The sequence below is a fragment of the Ambystoma mexicanum genome, chromosome 7q, assembly GCF_040938575.1.
Source record: "Ambystoma mexicanum isolate Mex_15411 chromosome 7q, UKY_AmexF1_1, whole genome shotgun sequence".
Classification (NCBI taxonomy): Eukaryota; Metazoa; Chordata; class Amphibia; order Caudata; family Ambystomatidae; genus Ambystoma; species Ambystoma mexicanum.
In genome coordinates, this window is record NC_090941.1 from 758954365 (window position 1) to 758970614 (window position 16250).

Genomic DNA, 16250 nt, shown 5'->3' on the forward strand with positions numbered 1-16250 from the left:
GCACGTGTGGCTGTTCGGGTGGGGTTTAAATAGCCTTGTAAGAAGTTCCAGGTATGTATCCTTCCTCCAATCAGGTATGTATCCTTCCCCGACCACGTCCGGATGGTAAATTAGTCCCACAGGTAAAGTAGTTCCTTTCAGGCCTCAAGGAGGCCGGGATCCTGCAGCATGGTCTGCATCAGGTAAGTGCACCCAAGCACTCCCATAATGAGCCTGGTGCCTATGGCGCCAGGACTGATGTCTTTTATGAGCCTGGCGCCATAGGCGCCAGGACACTGTCCAAAGGGCCCCTATATGGGATTGCTGGGTCCTTCCTTGGGGACTGGATGTCTGCTTTCGGGGACGCAGGGCTTGAACCGGCTCCCCGGGAGCAGGCATCATGACATTTAACTACTTGTAGGGTTGGCCGCCCTCTCTCTTAACATTGTCTTTCGCCTCGCATCTACCGCTTCAATATTTTTCTACTAAAGACTTGACTGCAGCTACAAGAAAACTTTTGCTCCTAAGCTCTTGGTCCTGTACCACTGACTCTGGCTAAGGCCTATTGACTCTGGCTGATTTGTTAGATCTGCTCTCACTAGATTAGTTTTCAATGAGAAATGTGTTGATGCACCTAAATCTTCTAAACCCCTCTTCCTTCCTACTGTTTTAACTTGTGGAGTGCCATTTTGCTCAGTTTTCATTCACTTGTCTTTTGGTTAAAGTGTTACTGTGCATTACTTGTTCACAAAACTTCAGGGAAGTGTTGCTAGGGGGTGTCTGAAGATATTTTGGTTTAACTTGTACTTTCCCTCCCTTTCGTTGAATTGGTAGAGTGCCATTTGTAGTAGGTTTTCACTGTGCCGTTATGCTCAATTTTCACTATACCGCAAACTTGTCTACAATTGAATAGGGAGTTGTATATGCTTTTCTTTTGACTAAACTTAACTTTATTAAATGTGATCTATGTGTTGACTTAGAAGTGTTTAAAATAAATATATATTCTCTTTTTAATACAAAACCTTGGTCAGTGTTTCCTTGCTCCATAGTACTGTACTACCTATTGTGTCAACCCTGAATACTGCTCATCTCCCTCTTGAGATAAGTCTGACTGCTTAGCCACAGCTACCAACTAAATCTTTGTGGTACAGACTGATACCAAAGGAGATTTATTGCTCTTACCTGTAGTCCTAATCTGGGGTAGTGCTCCCTAAGGGAACTGCCCTGGATTCTGCCTAACACTGGTGTACAGCAGTGAGGATAAAAGTATTGGATTGACATTTTAGTGTGTTACTAGTGCCTTGGTGCAACTAACCACAAGGTTAACAATCACAAAAAGTTATTTTAACAAAAGTCAAATTTATGGAAAGTTATAGCCAGGAGACCCTCCTTACTAATACTGCGGATTATTTAAGGGATCTTTGTAGACAGAAAGGTCTTCCTGTCAAAGGCAAGAAACAAGAAATGATTGATAGACTGTTAGAGAAACAAAGTCTGGATAATGGTGCTGTAGTGCCCACTACTCCAGCAAATGTGGCAAACAGTAATGAGGATAATGTTGAAGATGTTATTGTTGAGTCAGATGAGGAAGAAGAGGATAACTATGTCACCCCCTCTCCCACATTAAGTCCAGAATTTATCTTCCTAGAAAAAATTAGACTTGAACTTGAATTCAAAAGAATTAGTGCCGGAACTGAACGGAGACACCATGAACTAAGGCTCAAAGAAATGGAGCTCAACCATGAGCTTGAGATGAAGAAATTGTCTGTGGAAAATCCTTCTCTCCCCGAATCTTCTAGATCTTCCAGCCCAAAAAGACCCCAGATGCCTAAAGAGATTGTGGGTATGTATGAACCTAAGTTGGAAGTATTAGATTGGCTTGCTATGTTTGAATATAATCATGGGCTCCAGGATATCACAGGTGATCAGTTGATCCCCTGGTTATTCTCTAGGCTCCCCCCTGTTGCATCTGATGTGGTAATGGAGTTGGGGGAGAATGATAGAAAGGATTATGAATGTGTAAAGCTAGCTTGAATAGCTAGATTTGGGAAGACTCCTTCCCAGTACCTTAAGAGGTTTAGGACCCTCAAAAAGCATGATAGTACCCCTTGGGCTACTTGGGTGAATGAATGTTTGAAGAACTTAGAGGGATGGATTAAGGGGTATAGAGTTAACACTTATGAAGGAATGAGAAATCTTGTTATGATGGAGTCTATCTATGATGCCTGCTCTCCTGAGCTCAGACAGCACTTAGCTGATTCAAAAGAGTTAGATTCTAAGAAACTGGCTAAGGCTGCTGACTTGTGGGTTGCCAACAGGGCTACTCACAAGGATTCAGGGGTAACTCAGAAAAAGGATGAGGGAAAGCAGCCAAAGAAAGACAACAAAGAGAATTCAAATAATTCCAATTCCAAAGAGGGCCACAAACAAAATTCTAAGGGAAAGCCACAAGGGAAACCTAATCAGGCTAGTGTACCTTCTGGTCCCAGACCAGAAGGAGGTCAGAGCAAGCCACCATTCATAAAGACATTTGGAAAATGTTATGTTTGTGGCTCAACTGACCATGTGAAAGAGGATCCCAGATGTAAGGGTAAACCTTCAGGGGTCCACACTGTCTCCTTAACCTTCGCTCCAGAGGAAGAAGTACATATGGTCAGTGGAAACTTTCAACTACTAGCTGATGATCCCATTGGAATGTCAGCTAGTGTATCTTTAGTATCTCTTGGGTTGTGGGAACAACAGAATTTAGATGTGTATAATTCTATCCCTCCTAATACTAAAGAGTATTATAAAGACGGTGTCCTAGTCAATGGTTAGGAGACTCCTGCCGTTTGAGACACTGGGGCCAGCATAACTCTGGTGGACAAATCTATTTTCAAGGTGGAGGATGTTGCTAAGGCACCCAAACGCCTCACCAAGTTAGCTGGAGGGCCTGTGCAGATGCTTCCCCAATTACCAGCTCTCATCCAGTGCAATGAAATGACTGTCAGGATACCTGTGAGTGTACAATCTGAAGTACCAGGAAGGGTGCTGTTGGGCAATGATCTGAAAGACCTGGGAGTAGTGTCAAGTACTCCCAGACCTCCTAGTAAGAGATTACAGGAGCTTACCAGACCTACAAGGGAGCGGACCTTGAGGGACTCTCCTGAGGAGATGATAGAAAAAGAAATCACTCCTACTCCACTGGAGTTACTTACTGCTATCTCTAAACATCCAGAAGCAAAGGGGAGACCCAAGACTTCCAAAAAAAAGAAACCAGCAGAAAGCACCCCAGTGCTGCCAACCAGGAAATCTCCTAGGTCAGCAAAAATCACACCTGTGATTCCTCTTCCAGCTGAGGCTGAGAGTGAGGTACAACCCTGTGTGGTTGTACTGAGGACTCAGATCTAGTAGGAGGCCAGGAACTCATTGGAGATCTTGACCCTGTGGACCATCCTGAGCTGCAGTCGTTACTGGCAGAAGGTGGACCCCAAAGGGCAGACTTCGGTAAGGGACAAAGAGAATGTCCAACTCTGGAAGGTCTTTGTCACCAGGCAGCTTCTCAGCTTGAAGGGCAAGTGCCCGGGAAGTATAGGTTACACTGGGAAGATGACCTCTTCTATAGTGAACCAACAGAGTCAACTCCTTGGGACTACAAAAGACTTGTAGTGCCCCAAGCAAACAGACTCCAATTCTTGCAACTAGCCCATGAGATACCTTTGGCTGGTCACTTGAGCTTCAAGAAGACCAAGGAAAGGCTCTCTCTACTTTTATTGGCCTAAAATGGGGGCTGAGGTAGATAAGTATTGCAAGAGTTGCCACACTTGCCAAACCTCTGGTAAAAGTGGCTCCAAGAATGTGGCACCTCTAGTGCCTCTCCCTGTGGTGGGAGTACCATTTGAGAGGGTAGGAATCGACATTGTTAGTCGCCTTGACCCTCCAACTTCTGCAGGCAACAGGTTTATACTTGTTGTAGTAGACCATGCTACTAGGTTCCCTGAAGCAATTCCTATGAGGACTGTTACAGGTCAGGCTGTAGCTAAGGCCCTTCTTGGTATTTTTACCAGGGTTGGGTTTCCTAAGGAGGTAATATCCGACAGAGGGTCAAATTTTATGTCCCACTACATGAAGGCCATATGGAAAAACTGCAGAGTTACCTACATGTTCTCAACAGCATACCACCCTCAGACAAGTGGGTTGATAGAAAGGTTTAATAGAACCATGAAGAGCATGATAGGAGCTTTAGAAGACCCCTTAAGAAAAAGTGGGATCTTCTACTGCCATGCCTTCTCTTTGCATATAGAGAAGTCCCTCAGGAGGGAGTGGGTTACAGTCCCTTTGAACTTCTCCATGGCCATCCACTCAGAGGTCCATTGACCCTGATCAAGGAGGGGTTGGAGAGTGCTCCTTCCCCCACACCAGTCAGAGTCACTGACTATGTGATAGGACTCCGGAGGAGAATGTCACACATGATGGCTGAAGCAAGTGATAACTTGAAAGCAGGCCAGGCTCTGGTCAAGCATTGGCATGACCAGAAGGCCAACATGGTTGAGTTCGCTCAAGATCAGCTAGTTTTTGTTATGGTACCAACAAGGCAGAGGGCCTTGCAGGACAAATGGATGGGACCCTTCACGGTTGTGGGAAAACTTGGAGAGGTAAACTATCTGGTGGATTTAGGCAATCCTAAGGAGGCTCCTAGAGTCTTTCCCATCAACCGTCTAAAAGCTTATGTCTCGAGACCAGAACTGGGAGCTTTGCTTCTAGCTTCAGCTCAAGAGGAGGAGGAGAGTGAACCTCTGTCTGACCTCCTCAGAGGCAAACCTTTGGTATGAGAAAATAGGAGTCAATCTCTCTTCTAATCTGACACCTGAGCAACAGGAGTGCAAACATTTGTTAAATCAATTTGCCCCCCTGTTCTCACTGACACCAGGTTTGACCCCTTGGGGCCAACATGATATCCAAACGGGTGACTGTCTACCTGTAAAAAGCAGGGGCTACAGGATGTCAGAAAATGTATTAACCCACATCAAAGGAGAGGTCAACAAGATGCTTGATCTCAGGGTAATAGAGCCCTCCACTAGTCCATGGTCTAGCCCAGTTGTGTTAGTACCAAAAGCAGGAACCAAGGAGTTGAGATTCTGTGTGGACTATAGAGCTCTAAATGCAGTCACTAAGACTGATGCCCATCCTTTGCCAAGGACAGATGAGCTGGTGGATAGACTTGGTTCAGCCAAGTTCCTCAGCACATTTGATCTCACGTCAGGCTATTGGCAAATAGCCCTGACTGACCATGCCAAGGAGAAAACTGCATTCTCCACCCCAGTTGGCTTATACCAGTTTAAGGTTAGGCCTTTTGGATTAAAGAATGCACCTGCTACATTCCAAAGGATGGTTAATCAGGTTCTGAATGGGATGGAGGACCTCTGCATGGCATACTTGGATGACATTGCAGTGTTCAGCCCTACTTGGAAAGAACATATTGGCTATGTATTGCAGGCTCTAGAACAGGCCCGTCTGACCATAAAGGCAAGCAAATGTCAAATTGGTCAGAGTAAAGTGCTCTACCTTGGGCATGAGGTAGGAGGTGGTGAAATAAGGCCTTTGCTCAGCAAGATTGAAGCTGTGCAAAATTGGACAACCCCTTCTACTCAAACTCAGGTGAGAGCCTTCCTAGGCCTCACTGGGTATTACAGGAATTTCATTGAGAACTATGGATCCATAGCCTCTCCACTGAATGTACTCTCTTCTCCTAAGTTTCCTAAAAAGGTCAAATGGAATGAGGAGTGCCATCAGGCCTTTGAAAGCCTAAAGAAAGCCCTTTGTCGAGCTCCATTTTCAGAGCTCCTGACTACCACCAACCCTTCATTGTACAGACAGATGCTTCCAATATAGGTATAGGTGCAGTACTCAGTCAACTGGATGAGAAAGATAGGGAACACCCCATTTGCTTCATCAGTAGGAAACTGAAGGAACCTGAAACAAGGTGGGCAACTATTGAGAGAGAATGTTTTGCCATTGTGTGGACTTTGAAGAAGTTTAGACCATAAATCTATGGATCTACTTTCACCACTCAAACAGACAACCAACCCTTGAGATGGTTGATGTAAATGAAAGGGGAAAACCCAAAACTGCTAAAATGGTCAATCTGCCTCCAAGGGTTTGATTTTACCATTGAGCACAGGTCAGGATGTCACCACCAACATGCTGATGGTCTCTCTAGGATGTTTTTAACCGACTAGAGGTATGAGACTCATCCAGGAGTGGATTAGATCCTCCTGTCCCTTAGTCTGGGGGAGGGGCGAGTGTTAGGGAGAATTCTCATTTTATGGCTAATTTCCCTTACCTATAGAGTCCCCCAGCAGCTTTGCTGGATTTGAAGGGTTTATTTCTTTTTACCTGCTAAGAGTGAAACTCTTTTTTTTCCCACTCTTAGGCATTTTTACTATGTGTGTTCTAGGCTATTTTTGTGTTTAATGCCTATGGGATCCTTTCTCTCACCCATAGGAACCATCTTTATGCACATGTGTTACACAGCACCCTCTGTGCAGTGACACAGGGGTGTCGTAGCGACCCCCAAACATAGACTCCATACCCTGGGACTGACTACTGTCTCCCAGGGCATGTAAAGTCCCCATTGACTTTACTAGTCGATTTTTATGAACTTAACCAGTACACCCCATCTTAATATGGAAGTACTGGAAGGGGTTAATAGTTTTTCCCCTTTGTTCATTTTCAAGACTGTACCTTAAAGTCCCCCTCTACAAAGTTTCTGGCTGGTGGCAGTGGTTACTACCTTTTTATATTCGACTGCGAATATTTCTCTATGGGATTTTCCCATTGTTCGAGGCTACCACTTTTATTGACAGCCTCTAACATACTGCCAGTTTATTTTATTACTAACTTTACTCTGGTAGGTTTTATTTGCCAGAACTTTGATAAAACTTCTTTCTCGAGTCTTACTCCATTTTCTTAACCCAGGTCGGGGAACCTTTGTTCGTCCTTTTGGCGGGCTTCTGCCAAGAAGCCCTCCTTTCAACGCCACTGAGTCTGGGGTGGGTCTGTTGTTTGGGAGGGGGATTAGAACCCCCGGACAGAGTTGCCACCGCAACTCAAGTCGCACTCTAACCTGATAGGCTGGAGGGTCTACCGCCAAGAAGACCACTCCACTGTGTGAGTGACAGCTTGGCTGTATGAATGGGCCTCTTTCTGCATAAAAGCAGGGTCCTGAGGACCGGAAGAGCCACTGGAACTACGGAACCGAAGGGGAGGGAAGCCAAAGACATCTTCAGCATCTACACCACCGGTGAAGCCCTGCCGGATCGTCTCACCACTTTTCTTCCACACGACAAGAGGAGATCTTCAGCGAAAGGGCCTCCTTCCCTTGAGCTGGTGGGGTCAATCAGTTCACCTATCACATCCTCAGAGCTGCCTTGGTCGAATCGACAGTGCCCCGCACTTGGAGACCGGATAGCCAGGCAGCTATCGACCCGGACCGCAATTAAAAGGAGCGTACCTTTTAAACTTTGTTTGGCAGCACCGCGGCTGGTTTCATCCCCGGGTAGTGCAGCGACTCGAACCTTCCTCCACGACGAGAGCCTCTCTTCCTCTGTTGGATCCCTCGACCTGCAGGAACTACCAGGAACAACCGCCACCGCAGGAGCCACTTCTTTACGTTTAAGGTACATTGTTCTGCCAGGCTGCCCTTTCTCCGTGGTAGCCCTAAAGGTGTCTCTTAACATTGTCTTTCGCCTCACATCTACCTCTTCAATATTTTTCTACTAAAGACTTGACTGCAGCTACAAGAACATTTTTGCTCCTAAGTTCTTGGTCCTGTACCACTGACTCTGGCTCAGGCCTATTGACTCTGGCTGATTTGTTAGATCTGCTCTTACTAGATTAGTTTTCAATGAGAAATGTGTCGATGCACCTAAATCTTCTAAACCCCTCTTCCTTCCTACTGTTTTAACTTGTGGAGTGCCATTTTGCTCAGTTTTCATTCACTTGTCTTTTGGTTAAAGTGTTACTGTGCATTACTTGTTCACAAAACTTCAGGGAAGTGTTGCTAGGGGGTGTCTGAAGATATTTCGGTTTAACTTGTACTTTCCCTCCCTTTCGTTGAATTGGTAGAGTGCCATTTGTAGTAGGTTTTCACTGTGCCGTTTTGCTCAGTTTTCACTATATCGCAAACTTGTCTACAATTGAATAGGGAGTTATATGCTTTTCTTTTGACTAAACTTAACTTACTTTATTGACTGTGATCTATGTGTTGACTTAGAAGTGTATAAAATAAATATATATTCTCTTTTTAATACAAAACGTTGGTCAGTGTTTCCTTGCTCCATAGTACTGTACTACCTATTGTGTCAACCCTGAATACTGCTCATCTCCCTCTTGAGATAAGTCTGACTGCTTAGCCACAGCTACCAACTAAATCTTTGTGGTACAGACTGATACCAAAGGGGATTTATTGCTCTCACCTGTAATCCTAATCTGGTATAGTGCTCCCTAAGGGAACTGCCCTGGATTCTGCCTAACAATTGTCATCATTAGTTCCCATCTGGTAATCTGGAGCCACTTCGCATTTGCGTATGCCTGCATCCCTGGATATATTATGGAGGAGAAAAACATTGCCGCTCTGCTGAACAGTCGGTGTTCTGGTGGGATGTCACTAAGAGCTGTTTCTGATCTTCCCCACAGGTAGTTCCCTATCAGTGGTTCTCCTTGTCGTTTTACTCTTGACAATATCGCTGTCCCATTCTTTTCTCTTTCACATCCAAACCTTACTGATCTTTTCCTCCTTCTGTTCCCTTTGTCCATCTTAGGGAAGTTCCCCAGGTTGACATTTTTCTGTGGCACTGCCAGGGATGGTACGTTGATGTGTACCATAATGCATATTCCATTCCACAGCGGTGGAAAGCTGTGGTATGCTTTATCTCCGCAGGCCCAGTGGTGGTCCATTAGAACTGCTCTTCCAGCACCCCCCTCAGGAATCTTTATTATCCTTTTACAATCATTATTTCTTCCAACATCAACTTCTCCGTCATGCTGGTAACACATAGTAGGTGCTGTGAGTTGAAGTATTGCTATTGGTTCTTCGTCTTTATCCAGCCATGTTACTAGTGGTGCACTTCTGGTCCATTCAGTGTAGCATTTGTCGTTTTCCTCTTGAACTGTCATCACTGATGCTTTGTTCAACATCACCATGTTGCTCCCTACTACCCCTTCCATCCATCCTTCTTTTGTGTACACCTTGCCATATATTAATATTAGTGGTCTCTCCCAACATCCGGGTTCTCCAGCAACTTCCGGAGCGTGCCATTCGCATGGCAGATAGTTCAATGTAACCTCCTTAGTTTCTCCTTTGTCGGGCCCATCTGTCATGTACTTGAGTCCTTGTGTATGTTGCCAGTAGTTGTTGTACATGGGGAGTGTTTTGATGAAGTTGTTCTCATAGGGGTAGGTAGATCTGTTTTTCCATCTGTGTTGCTTTTCTTCCTTGAAACCGTCCTCTGGTTTGGAACAGTGATAAATATACCAGGCACTCCACTGATGTTGCAGGCACCTCCGTTGCCACAAATGTTCTGGACGCGCTCATGGCGTATGGGATTAACGAGCACACATAGCAGTTGTCCTTAGTTGTCCCCTTACAAATTTTGGACATGTGCTGGTACCACATGTTATTCGAGACGTGTGCGGATTCAGTAAGGTATGTGTCTACCCCGCGGGTATCTATGGGAACACTTCTTTTCTCTCTCTTTATGTTGGGTTTAATAGTACTTGTACCACCTGACATCGTATCTGTTGCAGCCGTGGTAGCGGGAGTATTAGTAGAGGGTGGTGCCATAGCATAAGAAGCATAGTGTGTCTGCCAGACAGAGGCTGCGAGTAGACCAGTGTTGAAAATTACTGCCAACATTTTTATTACAATTGCTAAAATCACTGGCATATTACTTCTTACCTTTGCTGCGATCCTGCAGCTTCTTTACTTATAGATACCCGCCTGAAAATTTCTGAAAAAATGTGTTAATTTGTTGGTGTTTTTTTTATTCAAGCTCTCCCTATCAAGTAATCGTTCAGTGCCCAGCCGAAAAGCTGTTCCCAAGCTTTCCTCACCGTCCTATCTCTTAGGCCTGGTAAGTGTTCGTGGAGATGTGGGAATGATTGCTGTATGATCAAGAGAAATGTGTTATAATACACATGTATTCTCCTTTTCTTTAAGTGTTTTGGTCTTTTTATAACATACACAAATTGGTGTGATAATGCCTCTGGTGTTTTGTCGTCCGCAGGCAGCATTTACCCCTGGGCAATGACGTATGCGTTAGTAAATTATTTGAATTTTCTTTATATTACATATACAAGATTACTTTGCGGTACCTGCATGTGCGAGACAAAAAGAGAAATAGAAAATGCACGTGTCTACACAGTGTGGTGTAAATTTGCAGTTTGTTGGACAATGTTCTTTATTTAGGTAGTGGCTGGGGCGGGGCTTGGTGGGGCGGGGTTTGCTTTACTCTGGGATCTCGTGACCATGGGGTGGGCAATGGGTGATTGTTCAGTTCTGTCTTCAAGGGGGTTTGGTGACTGGGACTGTGCTGTGTTGCTGTTGTATTTGGTTGTTGTTGCTAGTGCGTTGGCCCTGTCGTCAACGCAAGGGCGGGTCTGATCTTTGTAGGGCTTGATGTCATGTAGATGGGGCCAGACTTTTTTCCCCTGATTTTTACAGCTCTAGGAGCTGTTTTTTCCACCAGGTGGGGCCCAGTGAAATGGGGGCTGTTCCACCGGCGGTTGAAGTTGCGCAGGAGGACGTGGTCCGCCTCACGTACTGTCCACTGTGTTGCTTGTTCCTGCTCTTTGTTTGCTTTTTCTTCTTGTTGGGTGTTCTTCGTCCCGCCCCTCGTCCGCTCGATCTGTTGAGAGATAAAGGCGACACTAGTAATCAAATAAGACACATATTTGTACATTTCATCACCAAAGATAGTTTGCGACGCATGGCTATCTGTTATAGCCCTTGATGGTGGTGAGAGTGGAAAGTGCATTTGGCGTCTGGTCACCACCTCGTGGGGTGTGAGGTGGTGGTCCGACCCAGGCCTATTTCTCAATTCAAACAGGGGCAAGAGGAGGCAGTACAGCCAGCTTTTCTTGGTGGTTTGCTGAATCTTTGCTATCTCTTCTTTTAGGAGGCCGTTCAGGCGTTCACAGACACCATTTGCCTGTGGGTGGTACGCACATGCAAACTTGTGTTTAATGCCAAGGAGGGCAGTTATGTGTTGGAACATTTCATTGGCAAAGTGTGGGCCATTGTCTGACCGCAGCACTTCGCAAGCCCCCCACCTCGGGAACACCTCTCTCACCAGGAATCTGCATGGGAGCATAGACCGGCCTCGATCCACCTTGAAAATGGGCATACTACTACAATCATGTATCTTTATCCTTGACATACATTGATCATGTCAACGTAGTCAATGTGTAGGTGCAGAAAGGCTCCTTCTGGCCGGAGTATAGTACCTTTGATTACTTGCAGCGTGTGACCGGCCGTAAATTGTTGGCAGGTGAGACAATTGCTAATGAAGTTTGCAATGTGTGAATTTAGCTAGGGACAGAACCATGCCTCTTTAATTCGTACTGCAATCACCTCTTTTCCTGTGTGTGTGGGATGGTGCAGTTGGGCCAATGCTGTTTTAAGAGGGCTAGGGGCATCACTATTTTGCCCGTGTTGTTTTGTCACCATAGTGTGTCTGCGGGGGACAATGTGCATCCTCTTTTGACCCATAGCTCCTTTTCTGCCATAGGCGCTGCTGCCTGCAATTTCATAATTTGTATTTCAGGGATGTGTGTGTGTACCCATCCTTCATCAACATCTGTCTTGCTCCCCCCCTCCCCTTATCTTTTCCTTTTTCTGGGAGGGTCCAGATCTCGCCAAAGTACGAGGCATATTTAGCATGTGCATCTGCTGTTTCGTTTCCTTTTAGAAATTGGGTCATCCCTGTTTGTGTGGGCATGACACTTCACCAGGGCTATTTCTCTGGGGTCATCAATCACTTCAATTAGTTCGGCAAGGAGGAGAGCATGCTGCACCGGGATGCCGTCTGCTCTTCTGAACCTTCTTCGTTGCCACTTTATTAACCCTGTGTGTACTGTTGATGTGACGTATGCACTGTCAGAATATATGGTCACTCTGTCATTGCTCTCCTTTAGTGCTAAAATTAGGGCTACTAATTCTGCTGCTTGGGCTGAATAGCGTTGTGGTAATTGAACACATTTTACTGGGACATAGGTCCAATCTTCTCTCAGGCGTACCACTGCTGCTCCTGTACTTCTTACCCCATCACTCTGGTCAATTGTTGAGGACCCATCAATGTACATTATCTCTCCCCCTTCTAGTGCATTTTCCTCAACTTTTCTTGTGCTGGAGTAAATTTCAATGGCCTGTGTGCAATCATGAGGGTAGTCGCCATCTTCTACTACCTCAGCTATAAACCTTGCTGGGTTTACATTACTGCACCTTACAATTGTTAGTTCTGGTCTGGACAGGATAATTTCATACCCGGACGCCCTTTGTGTGGTCAATGTTGATTTGGGTTTGTTCAGTATTGCAAAAAGGGCGTGTTCCACAGAAAGTGACCCAGCATTACAGGGTCCAAATGTCTGCTGTAACATGCTACTGGCTTGTGTCCCATAGTAGTTTTTTGTGTCAATACTGCCTTCATTACTGCTGAGTCACAATGTGAAAAGATGAAGAATTGTTGTTCATAGTTTGGGGTGGCCAGTACTGGTGCTGTGGATATGGCATGTTTTAATTCCTCAAATGCCTCAGTCATTTCTCTTGTCCATCCCAACTTCTTTTCCCCCCTCTGTGCTTCTCTGAGGGCCTCAAGCAGTGGTCCTATGTATGAACTGTGGTCAAAAAACCCATGCCCTGCAGTAGTTGCATAGGCCCAAAAACTGCTGCAGTTCTCTCACTGTCTGTGGCTGTGGTGTGTTTGTTATGGCTTGTGCCATTTGTGGTGCAATGTTCCTTCCATGTTGTGAAATGAGCTGACCTATGTAGAGCACTTGTTCTTGGCAGAAGTTGCAACTTCTCCTTGTCCACCTTGTACCATTTCTCAGCTAGCACTGTGAGCATTTTGACAGAGTCCTTCCTGCATTTCTCCTCTGTGGTGCTGCAGATGATGTCATCTACATTTTGCAGCACCGTGCTTTCCATTTCAATGTTACCCAAATCCATTTGTATCACTCTGTTAAATATTGATGGTGACTCGCAGTACCCTTGGGGCAACCTTGTGTGTTTCCATTTTGTGTTGCGGTATGTGAAACTTGTCAGATATTGTGAGTCAGGGTGCAGAGGTATCAAGAAAAATTAATTTTTGAGGTCAATCAGGGTAAACCGTGATGCCTCTGCCGGTATACCACATAGTATAGTGGCCAGATTAGCCGCCATAGGGTACTCTGCTTCTACAATGTGGTTCAGGGGTCTTAGATCCTGGATGAAACGCCAAGACCCTCTCTTTGCTTTGTGCACAGGGGACACAGCAGTGTTGAATGGGGACTCTGATGGTACTAGTATGCCTCTATCTATTAGGGCTGTTATTGTTTCATATATGCCCTCATCTGCTTCCTTTGATAGTGGGTATTGCTTTACTCTTGGTAGCATTGCTCTTTTTTTCAGTTTTATTTTTACTCCTCCAATGCTTTTTATGCAGCCTACGTCATATGGACTGGTGGTCCACAGAGATGTTGGTACTGCTGCCAGGTCATCCTCGTAAAATGGTACTGCTGTAGGGGCAGGTGCCTCTAGTGCCATTGCCATTTTTTGTGCCACTTGCTTGTATGTTACTCTCAGCCAAATGTTGACACTCATCTCAAACACCATCTCCCCCTCTCCATTATCGTCCGAGAAGAGCTGCTCATCTGATACCTGTGTTAGTCTGCACCCTTCTGCCAGTGCTATTACTGCTCTCCAGGCCCTCCCCTCCCTGTCCTGGGCATGTACTGCAATGTAGTCTGTTGTTGCCACAATGCTCTCAATGCTCACTGATATAATCGTCCCATCCTTTTCACCAGCTGGTGTTTCTGGTCTGAAGAGGTAAGCGGCTGGTCTCCTCCAAATTTTGCCCTCAATTCCTGGTAGCCATGTCTGTTCCATATTGGAAAAGGTCTCCATCTACGGGTTCTGCCCTAGCCACTGTTTCGCCACAGTAAGCCTGCAGTATTTGTCCTGCTGTGAGCATGTTAATGCCTGGTGTGGAGCATATTATTCCCTTCTCAGTAAAGGAGATGGTCATGTTCAACCTGCTCATGATGTCTCTCCCTAGTATGTTTACTGGTGATTGCTTTGAATAGAGAAGTGGAAGAGACATATCCTGATCTCCTACAGATAAGGAGATGTTATCAGTGAAGGGAACCAACCTTCGAGTCCCAGAGAATCCTTGAGTGTTCATAGCTTCGGCTGACAATTTAAACTTCCCCTCCCTTATGCAGGACCTTGTGGCCCCTGTGTCAACTAGGAAGGAACATTTGTTGTCACATATCGCCACCTGTATGCGTGGTTCCTCCACAGGGTTAGGTGTTACTGATAGGATGGGACACATCAAAGACATCTGTGGGCTGTCCTATTGTGGGTATAGTGACTGACCGCTCCCTGTGGAAGGGTTGTGACACTATATTGTCACCCTCCCCAGTTGTGTCTGCTGTATAGGTGTGTCAGTGGTTGACACTGCTTTGTCCTGTATTTGTGTGAGCTGCTGTACTATTTGGACTTGTTGTTGTGTTGCTATCGCCTGTTGCTGTGGTGGGCATTGTACCTGTTGTTGTGGTGGTGTGTATGTTTATATCTGTAGCTGTGGTTGCGGTGGTGCCTGCTGTACCTGTTGTTGTATTTGTGGTGAGTGTGTGTAGGCTTGTGTTTGTAGCTGGGGATGTTGCAGTGGTGCTTGTTGTGGTAGGGGTTGCTGTGTTCCTTGCTGTTGTTGGTAAAATTGCTGTTCCCCCATAGGCCCTTGCTGCCCTTGCTCCCCCAACCTGCTTGGGGTGGTCTCATTCTGCAATTGCGTGACATGTGTCCCACCATTCCACATATCCAACATACTGGTGGTTCCCGGGCCTGCCATGGAAATCCCCCCGTGTTGTCTTGGTATCCCTGCTGTCCATTTGGGTTGTGGCCCCTGAACCCTCCCCCTTGTTGTTGTGCAGGTGGGCCATAACCCCTCCCTCTCATCTGGCTGCCCCTCCCCCTGTAGTTGTTTGAGTACCCATTCCCCATTTGCATATAACCTCCCCCTGCGTATGCCGTTTATGGTGGGCTGGAGGCATCTGCTGTGTCATTATTTGTGCTGGCTGCTGTAATGGTGTTATCTGCTGTTGTGTTGTGTCTTGTGTTGCTGTGACCGGCGTGGGGGCGGGTGCTGTTGTAAGTGCTCCTTCCGTAGTATATTTGGACAGCTGTTTTTGAACTAATTTTGTCTCCTCTGCCTTCCTCCTTTTGTTTCATCTTTTCCTGCCACATTCTGCAATGGTGTACTGTTGTTAGTTGTGTTTCTGACCAGGCCTTAGCTTCCATCCCTACTAGTTTCTTTAATTGCTTTTGTACCTGTTCTGAGAGCCCTTTACCAGTATGTGGTAGAATATTGCCAGTGTTTTGTCCCACGGTTCCCGCGTTTCCAAGCACCACTTCTCCTGAATCTCTTGGATATAATCAACAGGATCTTCATTCTCGCGCATCTTGCGTGACATTATTGCTCCTATGTCTGACGTGTCTGGGTATTGGACCCTAAATGCCTGCCAGAGCGCGTGCCTGCAGTTGGCAAATGGTGCTCCATCATGTGACGTGTCGCTTATTGTGACCCCTGGGAATCCCGCCCTCTTCCAAATGTCATCTGCAGCATCCCCCAGTATTGAAATTAGTGGCCCCTTCACAGCCCCCATTTTATGCCCCATAGTGTGTTTATCCATCTCATAGATCCACTTCCCAGCTCCTCCACTTAGGGATGGGAGTCTGCACTTTGTTTTCCTTATCGGCATGCTTCCAGGGGACATATTGCGGTCTAGCCCCCCCTCTCTAGCAGTGGCATTAGATTGTATTCCCTCACCTCCGAGGGGTTATGTCATGGTATTCATCATCTTCCTCCATGTTGGGTAACTCTTCAATACTATCAATGTTACAGTAGTTTGTTCTATCATTTCCCATGCTCTTCCTCCCCCTCCTATTACTTCTTTGCCCCACCATGGGTGTGTCTGCTCGCTCTTCCTGCCTGCGTCCTGGGAGGTCCCTAAGCCTGGTGACATACGGGATGTGC

General features: G+C 46.0%; 1 protein-coding gene across 2 annotated transcripts in view; it reads left to right on the forward strand.

The window, feature by feature from the left end:
* The window catches only part of ALKBH8 (alkB homolog 8, tRNA methyltransferase), a 1077261-nt gene that overhangs the window by 902036 nt on the left and 158975 nt on the right, over nucleotides 1-16250 (forward strand). Inside the window, exon 11 of one of the 2 annotated variants that reach the window (XM_069640671.1) lies at nucleotides 10011-10091. The exons of the other annotated variant lie outside the window; for it this stretch is intronic. Coding sequence (XP_069496772.1) covers nucleotides 10011-10091 — 81 coding nt within the window. The remainder of the gene's footprint in view (nucleotides 1-10010; nucleotides 10092-16250) is intronic. 2 annotated transcript variants of the gene reach the window in all.